General features: G+C 48.2%; 2 protein-coding genes and 4 non-coding genes across 6 annotated transcripts; 1 reads left to right on the top strand and 5 right to left on the bottom strand.

Annotated features, from left to right (window-relative positions):
* Positions 1–253: 253 nt before the first annotated feature.
* On the bottom strand, positions 254–19317 carry TSR1 (TSR1 ribosome maturation factor). The gene is made up of 16 exons (XM_078873746.1): positions 19190–19317; positions 17031–17134; positions 15574–15808; positions 13715–13849; positions 12865–13150; positions 12217–12373; positions 11413–11548; positions 9998–10173; positions 8794–9029; positions 7504–7663; positions 6897–7007; positions 6519–6651; positions 5023–5139; positions 4172–4312; positions 3846–3920; positions 254–2894 (listed from the first exon to the last, which is right to left on the bottom strand). Exons 1-16 carry the CDS (start codon positions 19293–19295, stop codon positions 2698–2700), a joined length of 2505 nt encoding a protein of 834 aa, XP_078729872.1. The 5' UTR covers positions 19296–19317; the 3' UTR covers positions 254–2697.
* Positions 5757–5830, bottom strand: LOC144945493 (small nucleolar RNA R38). The gene has a single exon (XR_013639682.1). It is a non-coding gene; the product is annotated as a small nucleolar RNA R38 (small nucleolar RNA).
* LOC144945494 (small nucleolar RNA SNORD121A) lies at positions 8105–8184 on the bottom strand. The gene has a single exon (XR_013639683.1). It is a non-coding gene; the product is annotated as a small nucleolar RNA SNORD121A (small nucleolar RNA).
* On the bottom strand, positions 11779–11848 carry LOC144945491 (small nucleolar RNA R38). The gene has a single exon (XR_013639680.1). It is a non-coding gene; the product is annotated as a small nucleolar RNA R38 (small nucleolar RNA).
* On the bottom strand, positions 16083–16152 carry LOC144945492 (small nucleolar RNA R38). Its single transcript, XR_013639681.1, has one exon. It is a non-coding gene; the product is annotated as a small nucleolar RNA R38 (small nucleolar RNA).
* Positions 19318–23240: 3923 nt separating the features above from the next.
* Positions 23241–26653, top strand: LYRM9 (LYR motif containing 9). The gene is made up of 3 exons (XM_078873940.1): positions 23241–23546; positions 24950–25042; positions 25952–26653. The coding sequence occupies exons 1-3, from the start codon at positions 23418–23420 to the stop codon at positions 25970–25972; spliced, it is 243 nt and encodes an 80-aa protein (XP_078730066.1). The 5' UTR covers positions 23241–23417; the 3' UTR covers positions 25973–26653.
* Positions 26654–27821: the final 1168 nt, after the last annotated feature.

The raw sequence follows: 27821 nt of genomic DNA, 5'->3' as shown, positions 1-27821 counted from the left end.
CTCGAGTCATGAATTTGATGACTTGCGACTCGACTTGGACTTGCATAACAATGACTTTGTCCCACCTCTGCTCATTGGTCACACAGCTTTGGGGAGGCCTTCATCCAGTTGTGGATTGACAACGGCAGTAGACCCATTCATTAAATCATTGATCAAACAAACCAATGGTGGACTCCGAGGTCGTAACACTTACGGCTTTCATTAGGAAACAAAGAACAATGCACTGCTTGCAATATCAACCAAACTTGCCTTTTAATTTAAGAACACAGCACTTAGTAGTACATTTTGTACAAGGTACTCGTATGTAAATGATTACAATATCTTACAATCGTATGAACATTTCGCACACATCGCTTACATCCCGTAACCGATGGAATTTCATACTTGCGAAATATGGACAGCAGAGGGCTGTACAACAAAATCCATTGTTGTACTGTACCTCTATGCTCCAGCATATATGCTTCCCGTCTTCGCTAACCAACGCTGGCCAGCATAGCAAATGGTCAAATAAACCCCCACCCCCACGACGTGCATGACGTGGGGAGAGACCTTGACCAGAAGCGAATTGAAACTGCGCTGCACATGTCCTCAATCGTGCTTCTCATAAAAAAAATATACATAAAAATACAAGAGGGCAGTTTCCAAGCTCTAAAATGCTTAAGGTTTACCAACACGTTAAGCTAAAAAGTCCACCGTACGCAAACTGAAATCAGCGTGCGTTATCAATGCACCGTTTTTACTTGACCGACACACCCTTTTCAACCAGGCTAAACCGACGCACGCACACCTGCAAACCAGAGTTTTGGAGGCGATTAACCACAGCAACTACCATGTACAGCAATGCCTCTGTGAACAAAGTAGATGCGTTCCGTGACGTCACTTCACCGTCAGAAACATGGTTACCAAAGGTAGCTATAGCATAGAGGATGCATTCCAGGACTTCAAAGGTGGTGGGTACACAATAGAAAAACATTTCTACAAGTCACCTTCACCATGTCCGCTCGAGTTTAAAATGACCTTTCAGGTGGAACTGCGCCAACCCTAACGAACGCGGCACTTCACTTTTCATCTCTCACACCTCTACCCCCCTTCCTTACGATCTGCGTTTTAATTTCCAAACACGTGGATTTACGCTGCACTGCCCAATAGGCCACTAGCAACTAGACCAGGGGCGGGGGAACCTTTTTTCTGCCAAGGGCCATTTGGATATTTATAACATCATTCGCGGGCAATACAAAATTATCAACTTAAAAATGTGCCTGTTATATTTGGTCAAACATTTAATTAACTCACCCTAATGTGATGGCTGGAACTGCTTCTCTTTGGCGAGGCGTGCGATGTTAGCTGGTATTGATGATGTTGCTACTCGCGCAAAAGCTTTTCCAGGTTTGCTCCTAGATTGATTGAATTTCGAGTCCCGCCTGCGGTTGCCTTGGCAGGGCCACACCAAATGATTTTGCGGGCCTCAAACGGCCCGCGGGCCGGGCGTTCTCCACCCCTGAACTATACGGTCGTTTGGATGACATAATGGGGGTAAATAAAGTGACTTTATCAACTGCAGAAACACAAAATGTTATCGACACGAGGAGCTTCAGCAATGGCAGATGGAAGATGGGCGAAATGCGCTGCTGGTTGGGCCACGGTGGTGAGATGTAAACTACCTCGCCTGGTATGCAGGTCGTGGGTTCTATCCAGACCCTCACACCTGTACATTTGGAGTTTGCATGTTCTTTCCGTGGGCACGTGGTTTTTTCTCCGGGTCCTCCGGTTTTTCGCTCCACATTTAGAATCAATGCGTGGTGTTTAGAGTAGTTGGCTGCAATACATTTCCACATCGTTGAGCAATCATTTGTGGCCAGGTCGCTTCTGAAAAAGAGCTACATAGCTCAGTGGGCCTTACCTGGCAAAATAAAATATAGTTTAGTTTTATTCGTTAGTCTGAGGGAAGACTCGAACTCTTCGCCGATTGTCTGCTAATAATGTAAACAAACTCCACTCTAGTGTTTACAGGGCACGCACAGAGGTAAAAAAATGTAGGTCTTTAGAATGGCTTCGCAAGATTGATATATTTAGTTTTTCGAATTTTTTGAAAATCCAAAATAAGAGGCAAATTGCAAGCAGACTTAATTATAAAAGCTTTGTTCCCAGAAGATTCGGTAACAATTCTGTCACTGTACAATGACCACAGAAACTATCATGTACTGAGAGTCCAAACGTGTTTGTTCTGTAGGAGGCCCTCGTAGTCACACAAGTGACCTAAGCACGCTAAATTTATGAAGCCATTGTTGGCAGCTCAAAATTATTCTGGAGGTCTTTAGTACCGGAGTAGTGCTGCCGAGAGATGCTTGCAGTGCCGAATAAATCGTTTGTGGGCAGCACTCAAGTGGAAGGGCCAAAAATGAACACCCTTGTAGGTTCTCCTCCCCTACTTTACCATCTCATAAGCAGGCTGTAGCCAGTTTAGTTCTTTATTCGGCCAAGTCTGATGACAGCCATTCTCATCATGGTCCCGTTCATTCCATCTGCAGGTCGTCAGGCCAGATAAAACGAAGTCACGAGGCACGTCTAGCCCATGAGCCACACGTTCCACCCCTCCACCCCCTGCTCAACAGTCGCATCAGCAGGCCCCCATCACCACCAATTGGATTTTTTTTATTTGGCTGATTCTCACGATGGGCCGTCTGTGTCACGGTCCCTTCACTCCATCTCGTCCTCGTCGGCGTCCTCGCGCTGGGAGACACGCTCTGCCTCCCGCCCGGGCTCCCACGGCGCTGGCTGCGGAACGTGCGCGTCGTAGGACCAGGGCGGGAACACGCGCTTGTACAGGTTCATGAGCACCGTGTCCTGCGACTTGAGCTGCCCGTCAAAAACGCACTTCATGTGGCCGTGTGTGCCTGCGGTGAGGAACAGATGAGGTGGGGGGGGGGGGGGGAGCGCACCAGCCATGAGGATTCGTCAACCCAATGTCTTTTAATTCAGTCAACAATCGCGACAAGTGTATAAAATCGCCGTGCGGGAACGACAGTTAAAAGAGGCACCTCAGCTTTATTGACAAGGCGAGACTTACTTATCCGAGTTGCAGACGCAGACTACGATAATTCATAAGCGTTACAAGAGAACGCAGATAATTGGCTATTTTTGTGTGCAGACAAATATTGGATTCGCCAATTGGATACACACCCCTTACATCAACTAAGAGTAGACTACATTTGTGACTGCTTGACCCACCTTACCCGAAGAGAATGAATCAATTAAATCCAGAGACTAAGACTTGATTCAAATTACTAAGATTGCCGTGAACTTCGTATAAAATTTAAAATACCGACGAAGATTAACACCAGAGGAAGCGTTAAACAAGGCCTCAAGTGCGGGAGAGACATGGGTCGTTTCTCCCGAGACCATTAGCATTTGAATTACCAATAGCTTAAATTTCGATTTAAAGCTTTCGTGACTGCAGGGTTTCATTCTTGGTTCTTTCGGTAAAGTCACGTAGAAGGGAAATAATAAAATAATAATAAAACATTATATAATAAAATTATCACGATGTTTGGTCACAACGCAAGGACAGCTGCTTGCGTTGTGGCAGAAACGTCGTGATCATTTTATATTATGTTTTATTTTTATTATTTCCCTTCTACGTGACTTTACCGAAAGAACCAAGAATACCAATAGCTTGTTCACATTAATCTCGGACAAGTGAAATTAATTGTCATCCAATGTCAATGTCTTAGTTTAGATTTGGTGGCATTTGGTGACCCCCTCTGGACTTGTTGAACCCCAAAGTCGTGGAAGGCTGTTCTCATCCTCCACCACCACACGAGGTGTGCATTTGTGATTCAACTTACCCAGGGGTTCCTTGATGTGACCTCTGCGCCCCCACTTCGTCCTCAGCTCCACCGGCTTGAACCACATGATGTCCTCTGCGGCGAGAGGGGGCACGGAACGCGTCACCGGGTTAGACTCTCCCACGCCACGGCTCGTCAAGACGATGCAAGTACCGCCACGCCGAACACACGGTGGGGGGCAGGGAGAAGGGGTGGTGTAGAGATCAACACTGCTGCATTCGGCACACAGCGAGCACTTCCACGTGTCGGAAGTACACGTCTCGGACACCGCAAACAAGCAGGTTCCGTGCCCTAACGCGCCAGCAGTGTCGTTGGCGAGCACCCACCTCTGGTGAAGAACATGTATCGCAGCGTGGCGACTTTCTTGTTGATCTTGAACGGGTGCCCGCTGAGAACCAGACGCTTCACCACCACGCGGTTAGGGTCCGGCTTCAGCAGCGAGCCCGTCGCCAGCAGCTCCTGGGAGCCTGCACGTGCGGGGGGACGCAAGCGTGTACGAGCGACTTTAACTTAAGTGTAATCGGACGAGAGAGTGCATTCGCTGTGGTGCGGTAAACCCATACATCCGGGGGGCACAGGAACATTCGTTTATGAAAACATCTGGGCGAAGCAAAATTAATTTAATAAAACTGTACAAATAATTCTTGCGTGGTCATTTAATGGCTGGGGCCAGGATAACAATAACCTTGTCTAAGGTCATGATTAGACCCCAAAATGTATCAACAGAAGCCCAGTCCTAGGGCTTCAGAGCTCTTGATAACAAGTGCCGGGCTCAGTGCTTTCGACAAGGCAATTATGCGACTCGAATGAGAATTGGCAGAACCAACCCTTAGGCCGAGAGAAACCATGATTTGCGCAGTCCGATGTGCTCCAATAAGGCCATTACCAGCCCAAGGCTTGAGCAATGACTTAACTAGCAGCACAGTTTCATTTCTTTGTCAACTCAAATCGGATGAATTCTCTGGGCCCATTTCACTTCACGGGCTAAGGCCGAATTCCGTAAGTCAATAAGGAATTGTAGTCTCAATGCGCCGTCACCTGGCTATAAATCCACATGGCCATTACAAGCCAACCCCCGAGGCAATCTGGCCACGCGGCATTCGACAAACGTTCCACAGCTCCATCTCTTCTCCCCCCCCCCCTGCCCCGTGTCCCTCCCCCCCCGCCACCCCCTCACCACCGGGATGCTGCTTGAAGACGAGCACAGAAGCCGGCGGGAACATGATGGGTGCGTACACCGTGGCGACGACCGGCACATCGTTCCGCAGGTACCGCTCCATCTTGTGCTTGTCGCCTGAGGGGGGAACGCGGTCAGCAGAGGTGAAGGCCTTGCCGTGCATCTTGGGAAAGTCTATTCGGCGGCGTCGTGCGAAACCGTTCTGCCGACTCAATGGTGATCCTCACGACGGTCGCTCCATTTGAGCAACCCCAGTTTTATCGCAGGGTGCACTTCGGCGCCCGCTGTTGACTACACGGGATTTGGGTGGCAGTTCAGGGGTAGTCACAGTGCTCAGAAGAGCTGGCACTGCTGAGATCCTGGGTTCAATAGTGGGTTCCACCATCCACATGCGATTCGACTAGGGTTCTCAAATTATTACGTTTTTTATTTTATTTGTTACATGGACGATGAACCCGTTGTCAATTGCCCGGCTATTTTACAATGGAAATCCCTGAGGTGCGCGAACACAGCAGCAACAAATACAAAATATTTTTTTTTTACTTTAATGGGAAAAAAGCAGGTGGGTTTCAGCCCTGGTCCATCAGTAACTGCACAATTAAAGTCACCATTAATTATGGTATTCACTTCATTTCACAAAATTCCAGTTTTCAGGATTTAAATTATCGGTTTCGACTCCTAAATGACCAACACCTCCCCCACCCCCCCCATCCCCACGTTAGCAGTCTGGTGGTACAAGCCTCAGATAACTCAGTTGTCAGCATCGTCAGCTCAGACAGGGATAACTTGATGTACATCACAGGCTTGTGAACCAGGAATGGCAGGACACCGCTGAGCAGGGAAGATTGGACACGCTTGATTTAGCAGGCCAAGGGGGGAATGAGAAAACTTTGAAACACTGGAGTGTTATTTGGAGTGTGACACTTTGTAAGCAATGAATGAGGTTCATTGAGTCACCATTTCATTTTTGGTTCATTTATAGAAAAAACTACGTTGTGCGATGCCAATATACTTCTGCACTGCTCAAGGCGAAAACAGATATATAAGCCTTTCCAATTTAAAGGGACGCAGGAAATTTGGAGATGCTCTTTAAAACTACGCTTTCCCTTTGTAATAGAAGAGTGGATGGGAACACCACCCATGGCTGTAGTGCTTGGGCCCATGTGGTCGTGTTCAATGGTGTGGTGGTGGCGCTTGATGGTGGAATCTTTGTCCTGCTCCTTATATGGAGCTATAATAAATACAAACCGATTGAATAAAATGCGTGTTCTCTCGACACCGAGAACCACCACATACCGTCACGTGGCCACCACAAACGACCCCGAAGCACTACATCATTCTAAGCGCCACCATGCACCTGTGTGTTGTGTGACCTTCCGTGAAAGGGGGGTGGCTGTGGTGCTTGTTTGTTGGCGTGCGACGATGCGTGATGGTGTGGGTGCGCGTGTGTGGTGCTGCTTGGTGACGTGCGGTGGCAGTTGGTGGAGGAGGGGTACCTCCAGTGTGCTGCGAGAAGATGGGCTTTGCTCGCAACCGCCGGAATCCGCAGTGGAACACCAGCTCCTCCTTGGCCTTCACCACCTCCGTGCAGCCCGGGTGCCTTCGCACCGCAAAGTGCACCACCGACATCTGCGGGGTCAGCGGCATACATTGCTTTAGCTTTACCGACGGTGCTGGTGCGGGACTCGATGATTGATGATGCGGCAGACGGCGATGGTATTGCCGTCTAGTTTCGGTGGCTTTGACGTGAAGTCACGGCGTCGGCGACGATGGCATTCACGATTCTGTCAACAGTCAAGCAGAAGTTGGCAACGAACAGGGCCACTGACGATGTCGGGCGCTGGTGCCAGCAGTGGCGCGAGTGGTGGCTTCACCTTGTGCTCGTGTGGTAGGAGTCCAAAGAGGACAAGCGGAGCGTCTGGCTGGCGCCCCTCCAACAAGTCCAGGGGCACGTTGGGGATGTGAACCGTCACGTACAAGCCGAGCTGCACGCCACACACACACAGATTCTCCCCGTTAAGTCTCAGGCTAACAGTGCTGTTAGCAAGCAACCTGCTAGCACTACACCTGACAAACGTCGTCTCCAAATGCTGATATTAACAGGTGGCAAGACATAGCACCAATTCCAGTGGATAGTTAAAAGCACAAACAACCACAAACTACACCGACTTCACAAAGCATCTCAGTGCCCACTGCCCCATCACATCTCGTGACGGCGGCATGACCTCAGTAAAGAAAGGACGTCCGCACGCAAGTGTCTCGGACAGGGATAACTTGGTAACATCACAGGCCACGCCGTCCCCACAGACGTCTTCCGGGTTTCCCCGGGTTGACATGAATTATCACTGTTAATGGTGCAACGATGCATCGAATCGCCTATTGACATTGATTCTTAAGCCCACGAAACACCGATCAAATCACGCGTGCTTGAATCCAGTTGTGTTTATTCGTGCACGTCGCATTCAAGGGAGCGTCGCTCACCGCTGCTCCCTCCACGTCCTGCTGAGAGTCGCGCAGCACGCGTTTGCGCGCCGCCGCAAAGTTCTGGAACTGGAAGATGCGCCCGTACTCCAGCGGGAGGTTCTCCTTGGGGTCCCAGGGTGACGTGCGGAAGCTCTTGAGCCCGCGGTACTTCTGGAACCTGGGTCGGGGGCCGGAAAACAACAGCGGGGTCAGAACGTCGCGAGGATGACACGCGGCGATGTACCGCGAACCGTTGCAATGCAACAAATCGGCGCACAAATGGAAACGAAAGTGGGGCCGGGTCTGATTATTTGAGCGACAGGTTAACGCAACCGATTATCAGTTATATTCCTCCAATAATCAGATGTGGAAATAGTAGAAAAGATGTCGAGTCCATGGTCGTTCTGGACCCCAGGCTGGGGTTGGGAGGGCAAGGAAACAGCGGGGTTGTAAAGTAGCGAGGGCATGACACTGGAAGAGTTGGTGATGTAAACTCAAGCTGGGCTCTCCGATTAGTTAAGCAATCGGTTACTCAACCGATTAGCGGGTAGACTAGTTGATTAATACATCTCCCCAGCGATTCCATTTACAAAAAACAAATACTTCCTTAGGATTCAGTGATCAAAAGCCTCAGTTTAACATTTTCCACACGGAATGTTCAGATCTGGGTACCGAAGATATCATCATTGGCTTTTGATCACCTAAAAATTCCATTCTCTTTTTGCGTTAGCTCAGGAGCATCTGAGAGTTTTCGTGCCACCCCCACATGAACAGGCAGACACGTAGAGATACCGTCCAATTGAAAATAAGAGGTTTAACATTTGTCTTATTTTCCCATCCTTTAGCTATCAAACTTGAAACTGAAAAACCCAAATACTAAGATAAATGTAACACCTACGTATTAAACGAGATGTGCAAATGCTTTCGACGACCTTGGTTGGAAAGTCTTAACAAAGACGAAGATTCCCTGTAGAGCCTTAAATTGACTTTTTGTGCAAGTGCTGTTATAGCAAAGCACCTATGAAGGCCAGAACGGCACACGAGGTGGGATGGCCATCATCACGCCTGGCCGCCTTTGTTTCCCTAGTGGCGACATTTACACATCACAAGAGGTACTGATTTGAGGCCGAGTCGATCTCAGCAAGGCAGAGGACAGGGTTCAGGTAAGTCACTGGTGTTGACCGTGAACGGGAATCGTACTCGGGTCGCCGGGTTCGTAACGCAGCTTGCTAACCATCACGCCACCGCTCCCCGATGAAGCAGACACGCAGAGCGACCGGGAGACGTGAAGGAGAGGGCGGCCCTTGCCTGACGCGGCAGCTGACGTCCTTGGGCGTGTCGACCTCGTCGGGGAACATGCGGTCGAGCCTCTCCTCGCGGTACTTCTCCAGTGCCACCTGGTCCTCCTCCTCATCCATCCTCGCGTCGTAGCCCTCGTCGCACACCGTGCCTGTGCCCGCCACGCTCTCGCCCCCATCCTCGTCGCCGCCGCCGTCGTCATCGTCGCGACCGTCGGAGCTGGCATCGTCGTCCATGCTGCCCTCCTGCAGGGAAACCACGCGGGCAGCCTTGTTGAAGAGATGTGCGTTTAAGAGCATTTGGCTGCGATGAATTTGCACGTGATTAAGCCGCTTCGTTGCGCTATCATGTGGCCAGGTCGTCTCTGTAAAAGAAGCTAATAGCTTATTGGGCCCGAACCTGGTAAGATACATTTTTTTATTTGTATATATTTTTTTAAGTAATTTGCTTACCTTTCCTATACTTTGAATTGCCATTGTATGTTGGTCTTGTTTGTTGTTGCAATGTTCTGACCCACCCCTACTGGATATCTGTGAAAAAGAGCTTAATAGCTCATCAGATTCCCCCAGTAAAAAATTGGTCCACACCCGAGACAGCTTGTGTGGACCAATCAACTTCAAGGACAGTGCATATCATTATCATCATCAGAGTTGTTTCTTTTTATTTGCATTTTGACTGCTTGTGTTGTGGTTATTGCAAACATGATGCCTTGTATAAAGGTGTCGGTTTTTGTACCAGTTGAAAGGGTAAAAACCTATTACTATATTTTGCCACTGGTAAAGGATGTCTCAGTGGTATTCACGTTATCGACCATGGAGGGCTCATGGTGCCGAGTAGATCGATGTCCGACAAAACAAATGCTGTTCAATGTCGGTAGTCTGGTGGAGCAATAGCCAGAGGGACTGGAAGAATATTATTTATTTAATATGTTGAGACAAAGTTTCTATTTTTTTCAAAAATACTCCACGTGTATATGCACAGCCCTTTTGTTAAACCACTACTGGGTGAGATCTTGCAGGTTATTTGACCATACTTAACCATGCTAATTATATATACACACACACGAATAACAAGTTCACGTTTTGCTGAAACTTGTCTCATTCCCCTACCGGCCCCTTTGTTTAGGGTGGTCGGACATGGAATCTACTCGATGTCCACTAGTCACCTCCACCACACAAAGAAAGCACCATCAGGGACGGGAAAAATATCAAACCTGGGACTCGGCCACCTCCTCCATGGCGTCGTCGTCATCATCATCTTCATCATCGTCATCATCTTCGTCGTCGTCATCTTCGCCGCCGCCGCCCCCGTCTAGGATCCAGCTCGCCTGGTAGTCGGACGTCCCGCGAGGCACACGTCGGACTTCTCGCTTCTTCGCAGCCAGGGACTCTGCAGGGCGGCGCGGGCGGTCGGGAGGAGAGGACACGCAGGAGAGAGAGGGTAGGAGGAACGGGTGGTAAAAGGGAGGGGATGACACAGGCAGAAAGGACGAAGTAGTTGAAGGAATGGGCAGGAGGGAGAGACAGAGGGGACACAGATGGGCAAAAGAGAAGGTTTATAAATTGCACTCCCATAGTGGAACATCTACCATCCACACTCGCCCAACAACCTACCACGTAACCTGGTCCACACACCCCAGCCACTCTCGCCGATGCACTAACCCTCTAAGCTCGCCACCTAAATCTCCCACATCTTCCCTTACAACATTGCTCTCAGCTGCACCCCTCCCCCACCTACCACCCAACCTCACTCTTTCCCACCCACTTGGAGCCTTGCTCCCACCACGAAACCCTCAATCATGCAAAACACGCACTCCTCCCACCAACTCAACCCTAGATTAATTACCCCCCACGCATTCTCAATCATTCTTTCCCAACCTCCCTCTAACCCCCCTGTTTACATTTGAGTAAAAGTCACCCCATAGCTATGTCACGTTTATGTAGCTTAATTGTAATTGTACTATGATCAGTCTAAAAATAGTCTGCCCGAGCCGAATTACGCTACGCTCCAGTAAATGTATGATTTGACAGAGATTTGTCATATGATGACGCAGTTGTTTTTTTCCACTTTCTATTCACTTCGTTGCTGTACTTTATTGTAGATTTTTTTATCATGCTGGTGGACCCAGGTCACTCTTAAAAAAGAAGTGACTATTCTGGTCCCTTAAAGCTTTCACCAGGTTCAACAAAATCAACATGGAAATCGAATCCCTCCCTCTCACCCACCCATGCACCCAACCAGATCACAAAGTGCTTGCCACAAATGAACCGCATTACCTTGCTGATCTCATCAAGGAGCATTCGCCATCAAGCGAGCCCTGGTCATCTTTGCAGAGACTTTTGGCTAACCGGCGAACAAAGATGGTCATCGCATCAAGCGCTTTCAGATGCGCATCTGCAGCCGTCTAAGAACGTTCTTCCTTTCAATATTAGGAAGCCACTAGAGGTATGCACTTTTAAATCTAGATTGAAAACTTAATTTCTTTACAACTGATTTTTTTTGTATATTTTGCCGTCGTTCCCCTGCACCTCCAATTAGAACGGTTGGCTACGTACGGTGCGAAAGAAGTTCATACATACATACATATACACACACCCCCCAAATTGCTCCGAGCCCCTCCCTTCTCACCCTCGGCCTCTCGGAGCTCCTCATCGGTGGGCCACGTCTGCTCTCCCTCCATCGGGTCGGGCACGGCCTCGCAATCCAGGGGCACCTGCCGTGCGGGGTCAGCCCGCATCAGGACCCGCACCTCATCCGCATCTTCCTGCAAGGGGGTGGGAGGGGGGTACAGGGGGGCAAGCAGGGCACGTCCACCGGAGTTACGTTACATCACTCGGGAAATCAGTAATCCAATTACTTTTCAAAACCTTCCCTGAATGCCACAACATTTTCTATGTGGCTTCCTGCTCCTGTGACCGATCAACTAACCGGTCTAATAATGAACGGACGACGCTGGTGATATTTCCATGAAGCTTTACGCAAAACAGCTGTGGTCAAAGCCTCAGATCGTGTTGCTGTCCACACAAGTTTCAGACAGGGATAACTTAAAGCATCATTGGCTTTTGACCACGTGACACAAACAGGTTCAGTGACTTCATTCTGTATATTTAGACCTGTTGCCACAGTGCTACACACGGTCTTTAAACAGAACCCCTGGACGAGATATTGTTTGACCATACTTCACCAAGCGGGTCAGTCGAGTGGTGGGGTGGGGGGGTACCCAGGACGGGTTCAGATGCCACTCGTCACTAACTTTGGAAATCGTATGCAGGTCGCTGGGTTATTAGTGCAGTGTGCCAACTGCAAAGCCACCAGTCCAACCGCTAAAGTAATTTCATTGGCAATAACAAATTAAAGCGACAGAACCACAAGGGGGTTCAGGAGAAGGGGAGCGTCGGCGGCACCTGGAAGTGGTCGCTGCGGGGGAGTCACCTGCATTTCCACGTCAGCGGAGGACTTTGCCTGGCGCGGCACTCGCGGGTTCAAAGTCAGCGGGTCAGGGACGAGGTCGATCTGGCTCATTTGGAAGTCGCCGAGGCCCGCGAGGTGGATCAGGCCGTTCACGTTGAGAGGACGCCCGCGCACGTAGCTGCACAGGCCAAGAGAGCGACGTTACCGCATGCGCAGAGACAACAACCAAGTCGGTCAAGCGTGGTGGCGTACACACCCTCCACACTCGTACTCACCCAACCAGTGGAGCACCCAATCACTCTCTCAGCCACCCATGCATGCATGCTCTTACCCACACCAAGTCACTCTCACCTCACCCATTCATCAAACTCGCCAAAATCCAACAACTCGCCATACCCGCGCCAAACTACTCAGGCATTTTACTCTCTCACCCACCAAACTCGCTCATCCAACCATCCCCCACTCGATCAACTCACTCATCCTACATTTAATCTCGCCCATTTTCTCACTCGTGCCGCCACCCCCCAAACTCGTCAATTCCTGAGCTTCTTAGCTCAATGGGCTTTACTCGGGAAATAAAAACAGCAATCAACCACCAACCTCGTTTAACCCACCCCCAACCAACTCGCCCCTACCCACCCATCCGCTCGCCAAACGCACCCCGCTCACCCGGTGACCTTGAGCGTGCCGAGGAGCGTGGCTGGCTCCCCGTCCACGCTGGCACCTGGCACCAGCTGCGTGTGCTCGGCCAACATATGCGCGCGACGCTCTCGGAACGCCACCCGCGCGCGCCGCTGGGACCACACCTGGCGGAGCAGCAGGGCTGCCTCCCCCGCCGAGTCGAGGGGCAGGGGGCGCGCGCCCGGCACGCGCCGATCCACCAGGCGGCACAGCTTCGTGCGCGTTTCGGCGCGCCTCTTAGCCGGCAGTTCTGAGGCTCCGACTACACCGAATACTGTGGCGTGGTGGCGGCACAGGGAAGGGGGGGGGGCGGGCAAGAGAGTTCATTTTGTTAAAGAAAATGTGGGGGAAACAACCGTTAAGGAAGGATATTTTTTCGGTCGACGATGATTACGAGTGGATGGAAATCGTCACGCGTTGATGTTACTGCGGCTACCCACCGAAGCATGACTGACGAAAAGAAAGTAACTATTTTGAATGATACAAAAGGGTTGTAATTGTGTTAAAGACACCGTGGTTGAAACAAAAAACAGGTTTCTTAAATCTGCAATGCCTGTCCACCGAGAAGCACGAATGGTTACAAGATCGTTTATCGGTAGGTTTAATGTGGTGGGGTAAAGTGTGGGTTTTCTCACCTCTTTCAAGATGTCTGGAGGAGTAGGCCAAATACCCTCTATATAGTGTTCTGGCAGTGGTGATTGGGGGGTGGTGGGGCTGTGTAGTGAAGAGGGCAGCAGTGATGCTTCGTAGGATGGGGGGGGCGTGGTGGTAACGTGTATGTTCAACTTCTTTCGCACCGTACATTGCCAACCGTGCTAATCTGAGGTCACGCACGTACCACAGCTGGGCAGGCCCTGGGCGAAGAGACACGAGAGGCAGTGCTCCCCGGACGCGTCCCACCCGTCACTGGGCTCCAGCAAGAGCAGCAGCGTGTCGGCCACCTTGGCTGCGTCCAGCAAGGCGTGGGCGTCGCCTGCAAGGGCCGCATGGGCAACAACGACAAACGCGGCGGACGCTTGTCAGTATGGTGAGCCACACGCTGCCACAACACCCGCCCATCTCACCGCACAGGAACTGGGGCCGCCGAGAGACCGTTGTTCCACCCAATCAAGATATGCGTTGGCAATTTAGATTTATTATGGCGAAGATTTTCACAATTGTGCCGTAGAGCTTTCCGACATATTTTTCGGTCGTACCGCGTGAGGTTTGGCACGATGCCCGTCATTTAACTCTACATGCTGGGGAGCTTTATATTGATGCTGAACTTATTTTGCATCGTATGTAGCCAACCGTGCTCCTAGCACATGGAGCGCAACGTTGCGGACACCATGCCAAACGAGATGGCACAACCCCAGAAATACATCTGGGAACCAACTCAAAATTACATCACCAGCATTACATCAGATTCCAAAAGAACAGCATGAATTCCCATCGCAAAGTAACAACGGCGTGTCGACTTCGGAAACGCGACCCATCCTTAACGTGTTAGTGAGAGGCAAGCAGGCATAGGCATTGCATTTGGTGAGCACTCATTTTTCGCACTATTATTGGATAACGCTAATATGCAGTGTTTTCCATTGCAAGGCCCATGGGCCACTGGCAGCCAGCCCCTGGTGACCTTTAGTGCGGCCCCTGGCAATACATAAATGTGAAAAACACCCCAACATGTCCCAAAAGCTCATGCGTATTGTAACGTGTGGCCGAAAGGTAATTGCACCCGGTGACCGAACTTCGATTTCTGATCACAGCTAACCTCAGTAGCAAATGACAACTCAGCGGATTTTGGGCCTCTCTACCTAGACTAACCTGCAACTGACCAGCGTGGAGACGTATCGTCAAGCATCCCACACGACTGACGTGGCGTGGGTCGTTAAAATTTTTATTTAGGTTATTGTTCTGCCCACCCCTGCGGTGCAGATGTCGCGTTGTGACGCAGCGTACCCTGGCCACCGCTCAGCGCGTTAGAGGTGAAAATGTATTGACGCTCATCGCTGAACAGCTCGAGACAAACGGGTTTTCATCATCGCAGCAGCTGGTGCCGCAGGGCTAAGCGGCCAGAAAATGGGCCCACAGACACGCTTACACAATGGCTGGATAAGCTTGGCAGACTAGCACCCAAATAAAAGTAATGAGTCGACATCACCGAGGACTTAAGCTTAAATCCACATATAAGCCACTCCCGTAAATAGACAGCCCTAAAGACCTTCCGTTCGTCTTTTTCCTATCCATATAAAATGCACTTTTTACGTACAGCGTCTACACAAGACATGGTCTCGTTTAGACCCTACATGAATCCAAATTGCATTATAATTTAAGGGTCTCCATACTAGTCTATTGCAGGTCTGTAGGCCTCTGTGCGAGTCTATGGGTTTTTTTCTGCCTCCGTATAAAATAAATGCCTACTATTTCCGTCGAGTCGTCGGTTGTTTAGACTCCATATGAATCCAGGCTGTATTGTAACTGCATACACGAGGCAGCATTGATTAGCCAAGCTGAGGTCATGAGGGTTCCACGGCATGAACGCAGATCAATGAGAGCGACCGTTGCCAAGTATAAGTATTAGGGCTGGAAGAGCCTGGGTGAGTTTAGGCGAGGCCGGGCGAGGCTAGTTGACGACGGGTGAGGTCAGATGAGGCTGGGTGAGGAGACCGAGGTGAGGTGGGGAGGGGGGGTAAGTTGGTGGAGCGCATGGCTCACCAGGATCCACATGGATGAAGGAAAGCCGCTGCTTGTGCCTCGGTAGCACGAGGCCGAAGGCGCGGCGATCGCTGCCGCTGGCGGGTGCGGGGCCATCCTCCACGCGCACCGTCTCGTCGCACGAGCGCAGCAGCCGCACGGCCTCTCCGGTGCTTATCCCAGAATGCAGCGGGATGATGGCGACCAGGTGGGGCGGCCCGTCCTTGCTACCCACCATCCGCTTGCTGTTGAAGACCTGGTGGCATTGTGTTGTGTTTATTAAGCACTAATAGCTCAACTTTTATGAAGTGAAAAAAATATTTACGAATTAGTGGCGAGTGTTATCTAAACCAATTCTTGCCCCCCCCCCTCCCCCTTCACCAATCCGCAACAATCAGAGTGGTGAAGTATGGTCAAACAACCCCCATGCCTAAAATGGCATGAGGAGGCTTTCACCCAGCAAGAGGAAAAGGAATTAGGATAACCACCATTGTTTTCAATAAGATATTGAAGTAACAAGCAGTGGTGATTCAAGCCTCAGATTGTGTTACTGTCCACACACATTTCAGACAGGGATAACTCAAAGCATCATTGGCTTCAGATCACAAGAAATGTTAACATGGATCCCTGCTTGGTGGAATTGCTTCCCTCAAAATGTTTTCAGGGAGAGGAATTCGATTATTTCTATCATCATTATTCGGGGAATCTTCAATCAAATAATGTAATTCTCACAGCTGAAATTAATATTATTTTTGATGAGCAGTCATTGTGACCAAGTCCATCAACGTGCTACACTTGAGATCCCAGTTTAATATGCAAGTCTATTCATCTCCGCGTAAGTATACTATTCTGTAAGTCGGTCTCTACAAGTATATAGATCTCGGTGGAAGTCATCGGGTGACCAGGCCGAGCCCATCAACTCACGACGCTCGTGAACTCGGTTTCCTCACAAGTGGCTGAAAACCAAATTTGAAAACCAGAAGCCCAACGGTCTCAATTCTGCACCATAAACTGCCGAGTCACCCCATCCATCTCACTAGCTCAGATTTATCTTCTTGGTTCTTTCGGTCAAGTCACACAGAATGGAAATAATAAAAATAAAACATAATAAAATAATTCTCACGACGTTTCGGCCACAACGCAAGCAGACGTCCTCAGGTGTAGAACAGGTCTGTCGAGAAGACAGAGTCATTCAGATGCAAAAACTCGGGGTGAATGACTCTGTCTTCTCGACAGACCTGTTCTACACCTGAGGACGGCTGCTTGCGTTGTGGCCGAAACGTCGTGAGAATAATTAAATGTTTTATTTTTATTATTTTATTATTTCCATTCTACGTGACTTTACCGAAAGAACCAAGAAGATTAATCCCTGCAGTCACGAAAGCTTTAAATCGAAATTTAAGCTCAGATTTATTTATTTTAACTCACGAACTTGCAGATTGTCCTGCACCCACGGTGAAGCTGCTGCCATCACTCACAGCATCGCGCTTGTTTTTTCTGATCTGCGTAGATCTGTTCCGCCGTTCCTGCCGGTTCAGCTCCCGTCGCGCTTTCTTCGTGAGGGCCTTGACGGTCACACGCCCTGCACAAGAGGAATACACGTTACCACGTGACTGCCACACGATTCCCATGGTCACTGCACGTGGCTTGCAAACGTTGAGGGTCCTGTTTGGGCTACCGTTTGGTTTTGGTTTGGTGTGTTCAGGGTTTGTGCAAGAGTCCGTTTTAGTGTTTGGGTGAAAGTTTGCGTAAAGATCCAGTGTGTTCGGGTTAATGTTAAGGTCAGTGCGTTTCTGTGTTCGGATTGGTGTTAATTTTATGCTTGGTGTTTGTTTTTGGTCAGTGTCGGTGTGATGGTGGTTAGCATTAGTGTTTGTATCAGGAAGAGTGTTTATATGTTTGGGTCAATGTTGAGGCGAAACCTCGTGTTAGGGTAAAATTTAGTGCTCGAGCAAGCGTCACGGTTTGTATTAAAATTTTAGTTGGTGTAAACGTTAGTTTTAGTGTAAAATTTTCTAGAAAAAAATCCAGAGCTTGCCTATACCCATCACTCCACTTGGGTTGAGGAAATATGCATCAAATCACGGTGTGGTAAGTCAACCGTGATTTGCCCCAGGAGGGACTGGGCCCTGTGAAAAGCCTGTGTGGCATTTACACAACCGACTCGGGGCCACCAATAGCAAGCACCGATACTCTCATTTTAGCAGAGGAATTATTTATACATCTATTTTTACTTGGGATTATTTTCACTCTGCCAAACTGAGATTTATTCTTGACTGTCTTGGAACAGTTCCACGTTAGCTTGACAAAGCAGTAGTGATCAAAGCCTCAGATCGTGTTTCTGTCCACACGTATTTCAGACAGGGATAACTCAAAGCATCATTGGCTTGTGATCACAAGAAACTTGAACGCGGACGCTGCTTGGGGGAGGGGGAGGGAATAACATAATCACCCCGAGTTTCTGCATCGAGGAGTTTTATGGGGGCGGGCGAGAATTACTCAACGTGCACTCGCTCGAACCCCACCTTGGGAAAGGGCTATAAGCCATCATCGTCAATTCGCTGCTGGATCAAGGCCTCCTCTCTCCCGAAGCAGGCGTCAGCCCACTGAGCTAAACAGCTATTTTTAAAAGGGCGACTCGTCCGGCAGACAATGTCGTTGCAACTTCACGATCCTGCGATGGTAACATTGCGACTGGACATCTCTGAAATATAGCTTTATAGCTCATCGGATTCCTTCAGTATAAATATAATTCTGACCCTACCGGCGCACGAGCAGATTCGGCTCGTGTGCATTCTTGCGACCAATGTTAAGTCGATACCGGGGAGCTATGCCGAGCAATATATTATTTAGTATCTGCTATGGCACAGTCGCATTGCAGTAGGTACAGTACAGTATATATAAAGCCAGCGACCTGTGCTCGATTCGTGACCGTGACCAACTTCGGTGGCGAGCGATTATCTGAACCGGTTCTAGGCCACTGCGATACGGCGTGGTCGGTCACGCTCGCCGACAGCCGCCACGTGTTGTGGAGAGTTTCATTTAGCAGGACTGGCGACGATAATTATGGACACATTTAAAAGTCATTCAATGTGCGAGGAAAGCAACGCCTCTCAAGTCTTAACTATTTAATTAATCATGTTAGGTTTTTTGTTAAAATAACCAAGTCGTGCAAAAAAATGTGAGAAACCCCTCGTCCACCCGATACAGACAATGAATAAAAGTATCGCGTCAATCAAACGTGACAAAATAAAAACAATCAAGTCGGTCGTGAAAGCCTGCGTATAAAACCCACGAGCTTACGTATTCAACTATTTTACGTTTGCTCCTGCAACATGGCCGTTGGGCCAAACTCCTTTTAAACCAAGCGTCTTGCAAATAAAAAAATTATACACGAAAGCGATTACTACAAACGTACGCCATGTAAAATAAAATACATCACAATAAAGTTTACAAGCGTGTTTAATACAAACAAAATTAATAAAAGACTTAAGAATGTAGCGACCACGTGGTGGCAACGTGTAGGCCCAGGCAAGCCTGCGGCGCGGGCTGAACACGTGGCCGCCGCCGCAGCAGCGCCAAGTTGCAGCAACCGCGCAACTCTACAGGGAAGAAGCGCCGACCAGACCGTCCGTACCCTTGTGGTCTCTGTCGATCTCGCCCTTGGTGCGGTGCCGCCCGTTCTTGTGTGTCTTGTTCTTCTGCTTCAAGACGCCGGCTCTGTGCACCGCCTGATCCGCCATCGCCTCACGGGGAAAAGGTGCAACCAGCGATTCGATTCCCTGTAACCGTTGTATTTATGCGTAGGGGAATCGATTGCCGCCGTTTAAGTGCCACCAGCCAACCACCAGAGCGAACTCGATTCGATTCCCAGCTCGATTCCATTCTGCCATTACCCGGGGGCAATGGTGTAGAATCTATTTTAATTCTTAACACGCGAGTCGATTCTAAAAATCGATATCTTTCGTAAATGTCTCAACACATTGGTCGGGAGGACTGCGCGCGGCTTTCACGGGCGACGTTTCGAGCAATGGCTCTTCCCCATAGCACTTTTTTTTAATTAACAAAAGAACATTTTTTTTCAAATGTTGTTTTGTTAATTTTGTGCCTGTGCACCACTGCTCACGTGGCATCCTCGTGGTAAATTGTAATCGATTCAAGTTGTCTTTGTTTTTACCACAAAATCCATTTGTGCGGAGTTTTGAGCGGTATAGAGAGGCACGTGCCATGTAATGCACATAACAGAGCAGACACACCACATTTGCATTGCGACACAAAACACCTGGCACCATAATTTAAAACTCATTTGAATTGAACTCTAAATTATCTCAATTGAAAACTAATTTCTTTAGAACTGCGTTTTGTGTTTAGTTTGTTGTCTTTCCCCCGCACCTCGGATTAGCACGGTACGGTGCGAAAGAAGTTCAACGTACACAATAACCATTCTGGTCGTAGTGGAGAATATACACAGCAAAATTTATCTAAATTATTACACATTCCATCAGCTTGACGACCGTCCTTCTGGGAGTGCATAATTTGAGTGCATAATTGATTCAAGACAAGCAAAAACACTCTGCATGGACTAGTTTCGACACTCAATGCCTCGTCAACAGTCAGGCTTTGTTCTAGATTTGAAGCTTTCGTGACTACAAGGATTCATACTCAGGTTTTTTTAAGTCACGTAGGTAAAAATAAAAAAATATTGCCTCCGAAACGTGATTTAATTGATTTATTTTCATTTATTATTTTTTTTGCCTACGTGACTTTACCGAAAAAACCTAAGAGTATAGTCAGGATTTGCTTGAATTAGTCCTGGGTAAACTGCTAATCGCTCAGTGGGCTTTACCTGGTAATATACAAAAAAACATTGTCTAGTTTTATCTGTGTATATATTTTTAAGTGATTGTTTTACCTTCCCAATATACTTTGCACTCGTGCCGTGTTTTTTTCCACTGCGTGTTGTTGTAACGTTCTGACCCGCCCCAAACAAGGACATCTGTGGAATAGAAAAGCGCTTTATAGCTCATCGGATTCCTCCTGCGAGACAGCTTTCCTGTCTCGGGTGTGGACCAATTAACTTCAAGGACAGTGCATACATTATCAGTGTTATGTTTTTTGTTTGCATTATGACTGCAGGTATTGTGGTCTATGCAAACATGACTCCTCGTAAAAAGGTGTCAGTTTTGTTGCCAGATAAAAGGGTAAAAAAACAATTATCATGTTTTTTTTACTGGCAAATGAGGTACCAATGGTGTAAATGCTTACCCCGAGCTCTCATACTCTGATGGTGCGTTGTCTTTGAGTTGTGCGCCTTTTGGCGTCATCTGGTCCAACCCATGTGAGACTAGGCTCTAAGAAAAGCTGTCTCGTGTGTGGACCAATCAACTTCAAGGACAGTGCATACATTATCAGAGTTATGTTTTTTGTTTGCATTATGACTGCAGGTATTGTGGTCTATGCAAACATGACTCCTCGTAAAAAAGGTGTCAGTTTTGTTTCCAGATAAAAGGGTAAAAAACCAATTATCATGTGTTTTACTGGCAAATGAGGTTCCAATGGTGTAAGATGATGATCCTGAAAGTCCGCAATGCGGTCTCGCCGTTCACGAGGGCATCGATCCGCGATGACGTCATACGCCGAGTTGCGTTGTGACGTCAGAAGGCACGCACGCTGCCTCTCACGCCAACTGCGAAGGGAGGGGAGGGTGGTGGGCTGGTGGGTGAGAGTCGTGTCCACTGCGTTTGTTTTAGGGGTCGTCCATAAATGACGTCACGCACCTGGGGGGGGGGGGGTCAGACATTTGTGACGAGGGGGGGGGGGTTTGAGAAATGTGACGTCACATAAAAATGCGCAACTTTAAATAAATATAGACACCACGTTCTACTTAATTAAATACACTTTTTCATAAATGTTTTCTCCAACATCAGAGTGCAACGCCACATTAAATACGCACTACAATGACAATAGTTTAAAGCGATTTGAAGCAATGTTTTATTTTGGGGGGGGCAGAGCTTTGTGACGTCATATTTGAGGGGGGGGTCTGACTTTTTATGACGCCTTGTGACGAGGGGGGGGGGTCAAAAATCGTCTAAAATCGCGTGACGCCATTTATGGACGGCCCCTTGCTCGTTGCGCATGATGAGAGCGATGTGTTCTGAAGATAAATGCGAAGTCTGTCGACCACTACGACAGAGCTTCAGGAGAGAGATTTGTGCTGTTCCTCCTCAGTTTCAGGAGCGCAAACCACAGTGGGTCAACTATATGGTGCATAGCCTGATGAAGCTGGTTGTAATTACTGGCGAAACGTCGTACTCAGATTGTAAATGTTGCGGCTTGGATCTCCAACACACCGGTGTGCTGTACTAGCAACGAATTGGCACGTTCTGTTTACTTGACCAACCTTATTAAATGGCGGTGGTGGCGGGTTTAACGACACATTAATATATTTACGCGATCTCGCCCCAAAAAAACTGTATTAAGGGCATAGTTTGGTTTTCAATGCAGTGAACGTGACCAAATATAACCCTCCTCCTCCATGTAGCCTTTTAGAGGCTGGGGGGGGGGTAGCCAGCACCAAGCCCGGCCGCCTTTGTCTTCCCAGCAGTGATGGAGTTTATTTTTTGCACAACACACCAGGAACTCATTTGAGGCTGAGTCGACCTTCGGAGAGGCCCCGGAACGGTGCAGGTAGTCGTCACTGGCGTTGACCGTCAGCGCGAATCGAACTGTGCTTCGCCGGGTTCGTAGCGCAGTGCGCTAGCCGCTGCACCACCGCTCCCCGCAATGTGCCCGCTACTTGCAACAGCGCCTCACGTGGCCCCCATATTGAATAACCACGTGTGCTTTATTACAATGATGTCCTCTATACAGTACATACTCTTTGTTTTTTTCGGTAAAGTCACGTAGGTAAAAAACTAAAATTAATGAAAACAACTAAATTAAATCAATAAATGAAAACAACTAAATTAAATCAATAAATGGAAACAACCAAATTAAATCACGACGTTTCGGGCGCAACACAAGCGTCCTTCTTCAGGTGGGGACGACGTAGCGAAAGTACAACCACTTAGGTATGTCTACAGTATACAATGTGGCGTCTTCTTTGCAATTTTATCGCTGTTGTCCCCGACGCTAATATCTCAATGGGCTTTAAAAGGTAATCTTTTTTTTAATTGTTTAATTTTATTTGTATATTTTTAAAAGTTATGTGTTTACCTCCCCTATAATTTGCAATCCTATCGTGTATTTGCATTGTTTGTCGTTGTAAAGTTTTGACCCCGTGCCCCTCACTGGACATCTGTGAAAATGAGCTTTACATTTCGATTAAAAGCTTTCGTGACTGCAGGGATTCATCTTCTTGGTTCTTTCGGTAAAGTCACGTAGAAGGGAAATAATAAAACTAAAACTAAATAAAATACAATTTTATTATGTTTTATTTTTATTATAAAGTCACGTAGAAGGGAAATAATACAATAATAAAAATACAACATAATAAATTGTATTTTATTTTGTTACATTTTTATTATTTCCCTTCTACGTGACTTTACCGAAAGAACCAAGAAGAAGAGCTTTACAGCTCATCGGATTCTCCCTGAAAAAAAAACCACGACGTCTCTCGAGTTGGCAACTCCCCCCACCCCCCCCCCCTTACGTCGCTGCGTCATCACGCCGTGACGTCACCACGCACCGACGTCAACCGCCTCCAGCCCGCGTTCACCCATCGTCGGCCCTACTCGCGCCCTTCAAGAAGCCTACGGCCTTGCCTAGCGCGACTCGCCGCCCTACGATTCACCTCGCCCGGCCACGTCGCCTGGGCCACAAGACCCCCGGAACCCGACCCCGGGTCGCAAGTTCCTCTGCTCCCGATGCCGCCTCGGCTGGCAGGAGGCGAGCTGGTTCGCTCTCCCGTGCATCTCTACCGCTACCTTATGCGCTGCTGCAGGCAGCTACCGACAGGAGGCGCCCGGGAGCATTACCAACACGCCGTGCGGCAGGTCCGCCTCGCTCGTTTGTTTCGTCTGGAAGTTGATGTCGCAGAACTACTGCCGAAACGGGCGTTCATCGCCTGGCTAGGGACACGATTTGTTTTCGGCGCAAGAGTTGTAAAACAGTCGAATGTACAGCTAATTAAGTGATATAATTAAGTCTATGTGACCTGTTATGACATGGATTCAAAACAAGAGCTGTAAAACAGTCGAATGTACAGCTAATTAAGTGATATAATCACGTCTATGTGACCTGCTATGACATATGGATTCAAAACAAGGGCTGTAAAACAGTCGAATGTACAGCTAATTAAGTGATATAAGTAAGACAATGTGACCTTTTATGACATGGATTCAAAACAAGAGCTGTAAAACAGTCGAATGTACAGCTAATTAAGTTATATAATTAAGTCTATGTGACCTGCTATGACATATGGATCAAAAACAATGACGTTAACACAATAAATGGAACGAGAGCTGAAAGTGGGCAAAAATGCATTAAAAAGCAAAGCTAAAAAACTATTTAGTATTTTACCAAGAGAGGCCCACTGAGCTATGTAGCTCTTTTTCATAAGCGACCTGGGCCACAAATGATATCTCAATGAAGTGGCTTATGTGGACATTTATAGCAGCCAAACACTATGAATGCGTGATGTTGATTCTAAGCGTGGTGGGGAAAACCGGAGGACCCGGAGAAAAATGTACGCGACCACGGAGAGACACCGCAAACTTCAAAAATATAGCAGGCGTCAGGGTCTGGATCGAACCCACGACCTCCTGCATACTAGGCAGGGTTAGTTAAGATCCCGCCGTAGTGGTACCCTAACAGTCCGTATCCCTCGGCCCTTGCCGCCTTCACCAATGTTCAAGGGATATCGGGGAACGTAGAGAAATGGGGGCGCCCAGCTTCGCCCCTTGAAGTGTGGGACAGAGGGGACAAAGTGCATTCCCTCTTCAGTGAGGGCCCATGAATTGTGTGACGCTTACACTCCCCCCCCCCCCCCCCTGTTTGGATACTCCACTTTATCTAGATTTAAAGTTTTCGTGACTGCAGGGATCCATACTCTTTGGTTCTTTCGGTAAAGTCACGTAGGTATAAAATAAATTAAATCACGACGTTTCGGGCGCAACACAAGTGCCCGTCATCAGGTGGGACAACCACAGCAAGAAACAATTGCTGTTTCTTGCTGTGGTTACTCCACTTTATGTTTCAAAAAAGTTTACCTGGATATTAACTTGCAAGGGGTTATCCAAAATGTCAAGTGACACGTACACAAAATACAAAGTCACACGCGTGTTTAAATCTGCAATGTTTATATGGGCCCCCTTTGCTCATGGAACGCTGTCCTGTAATGTTAACCCGTCCCGTAATAGTTTGCTGTCCCATCATGAAAGACCGTCTCTTGCACCAGGGCTTCAGGAGCCATGCGGATGAGGTGGACCCAGAGCGGGTGCAGCAGATCATTGCTCGTGCTCTGCAGGACGCGCACTGGCTGCTCGACAAGGTGCCCGCGTCCGCCTCTCCCCTCCCGGTGCCCGCGTCTCCCCCCTAGGCGCCCACGTCTTCCACCCAGTGCCCGCGTCTCCCCCCCTCGGCGTCCGCATCCCCCCCCCCCCCCCTCGGTGCCTGTGTCTCCCCCACCTCCCCCGCCCCCCCCCCCCCCTCCACCCAAGTGCCTGACTTTCAGACAGCGGCTGCAGTTGTCAACCTTTGTTTAAATGTTGTATTCATGAGCGGTGGCGCAGTGGTTAGCTTACTGCGCCGAATGAACCAGGCCACATGAGTTTGATTCCTAGCAACGGTGAACCAGGGCCTTATTATCCAAAAATAAAGGTAAAGGGTACTACGAAAAAAAATTGCCGTTGATTTTGTTGTTTGTATGAAAAAAAATCCTACATTATAAAAAATGTTTTAATAGTCAATGTATCAGTAACGACATCTGTCCAGCGGCTGAATGAAGCACGCGTGAAACAAGCGAATGACGGCAGTGGTAGTAACATGAGGAAGCAGTAGCAACTATAGGGAGTTATCACTGAAGGGCGGTGAAACAGAAGTGCCATGTGCCTACAAGAACCTTGATCCGGACCTACGGTGAACCCAAGTGGTTACTGAATTAATTGCCCCCCCTTTCCCCCGCAATGGCTGTGAATACAAGACAGTCTCAATAATTAATGTCACGAAACAGTCCTTAAAAGAGCCGGTTAGCCGACCCCTTTGCGTTTCTCTTCAATGCTACTACCGGCAACCGTGTGGTTGAGAGTCATGCATGGTTAATCGAGCATGCTTGAAAAAAAATACGTAGATCCGTGGATGTTTGCGTGCACCTCTGGTTGGTGACCATGTGCAGTGCCTGTGCATCGAGACGTTGCTACTTCTGGGGCAGCTTGTGACGTCGGCGGCGTTTGTCTTACAGTACAAAGTGAAACACGAATGAAGAGACGCACGAAGGCGGGAAGCAGAGGATGCGGTTGCGATGGTGGCGACATGGCCTCCCATATGAAGTCCTCGGGGAAGAACGTGTACCACGATTTCGGACGAATGCTGGAGACGCTTCCTATTTTATTCTATTTAGAATTTACAGATGTGGGTAATTATTACTATTATAGTGGCGAAGTGGCCTTTTCAATCTGGCATAGTATGTCAGCCATCAAGGACTGTGCTGTAATTCACTTAAATCATTTGTCCACCTTTCTTGATGAGGGAAACATTTTCATAAACTACCACGGTGTCAGATGTACTGGGACGGAACTGATTTTGTTTCACCCACACTAGGATGTGGATGGTTCACATGTGCGTCAGACCATTGACTTTTTCCAAAAATCAACCATATGTTCTGACGCAATGGATAATTACCTTCAATGACTGCCCACGTAAATTATTTGGATTTTGAAATGGTGACCGTGAGGTTTCCTGATTCGTGGAACTGCCCATAAACACACACACATCGTGATACGTCATTATTATAACAAATGCGCATGGCTTTAAATTATCCTACGTATACTCAACAATGCTGTAATTCCTCTTCACAAATGCTTTGTGCAAAAAATGCAAAACAAGAGTTTGTGTAAATGTATTTTCTGCAAATGAGGCTTTTTGAATAAATACAATATGTACATATAAAACCACGTACTGGTGTTTTATTATAATTTCAATCATGTTTATGCTGGGAATGCTTTTAGTTAAGGTTTATCAATGGAATTGTGACTTCGTCAAATTATGGCACCAGCCAGAACTCTACGCTAGGAAGCCGAGCGAAAAGCCAAAATCTATGATTGTATAGGATTCAAGAGCTGTGCACGTGTAGCAAGCGAATCTGTATTGTAATTTGATGTAGTTCGTGAGCACCAGGTTCAGCACTATGTATGAAAGAGGCTACACCTCAGTTGTTACAGGTGGCCCTCAAAACGTTTATCAACCCAGGAAAAATCTCCACTGACATCGCCTTAAATTGTTGTAAGCCTGCAGTGCGATGATGATGAAGAAGTTATGTCTTCAGAACAAGCAATGTGGTCTTGCAGTGACTCCAGTATGTAGACCAGAGACAAAGATTACCCCGTACAGACTGTTGTTGCAAGTGCTATTAACGAGAACCTATTAAAGGCCAGCACGACACACGAGGGGGTGGTTGACCAGCACCATGCCCGGCCGCCTTTGAATCCCCAGTGGCAATGTTAATATATCGCACAAGGTACTCATTTGAGGCAATGTCGACCTAGGGGAGGCCCAGGACCGATGCAGATAATCGCCTCTGGCGTTGGCCGTGAGTGGGAATCGAACTCGGGTCGCCAGGTTCGTAGCACTGCACTAACCGTTGCACTCCCACTCCCCACAGCCTGTAGTGACACCAATGTGAAGAGGTTGCGATGAGTGGGGCACGCGTGCAGTAACTGGACGAATCAGAATAAGAATCATAATCAGTCACCACAAGTATAAAACACTTTTGCTGTCACCCCAGAATCAGAATACGTATTTATAGTGAAGGAATCCGATGAGCTATGAAGCTCTTCTTCACATGTCCAATAGATCATTACCTTTCGGACAATATCTGCCTCCTCCAGCAAGTCAGACTGATGATACATCAGCCATTATCTATCCACTGCTGAACGAAGGCATCCCACTTACGATCTATCACGATCGAGTGTTCACACGTCATTAAACCTTTTCACATTCCTGACTTGGATCTCGTCGGCGATGGCCAATCCACTGCTGGATGAAGCCCCTCCCCAATCGGTCTCCATCTCTCGTGGTCGTGCGATATAACAATCCACACAAACTGATTCAAT

The sequence above is a fragment of the Lampetra fluviatilis genome, chromosome 37 (assembly GCF_964198595.1).
Source record: "Lampetra fluviatilis chromosome 37, kcLamFluv1.1, whole genome shotgun sequence".
Classification (NCBI taxonomy): domain Eukaryota; kingdom Metazoa; phylum Chordata; class Hyperoartia; order Petromyzontiformes; family Petromyzontidae; genus Lampetra; species Lampetra fluviatilis.
Note: the sequence above shows the minus strand (reverse complement) of the source record. Positions and strands in the feature narration are given on the sequence as shown.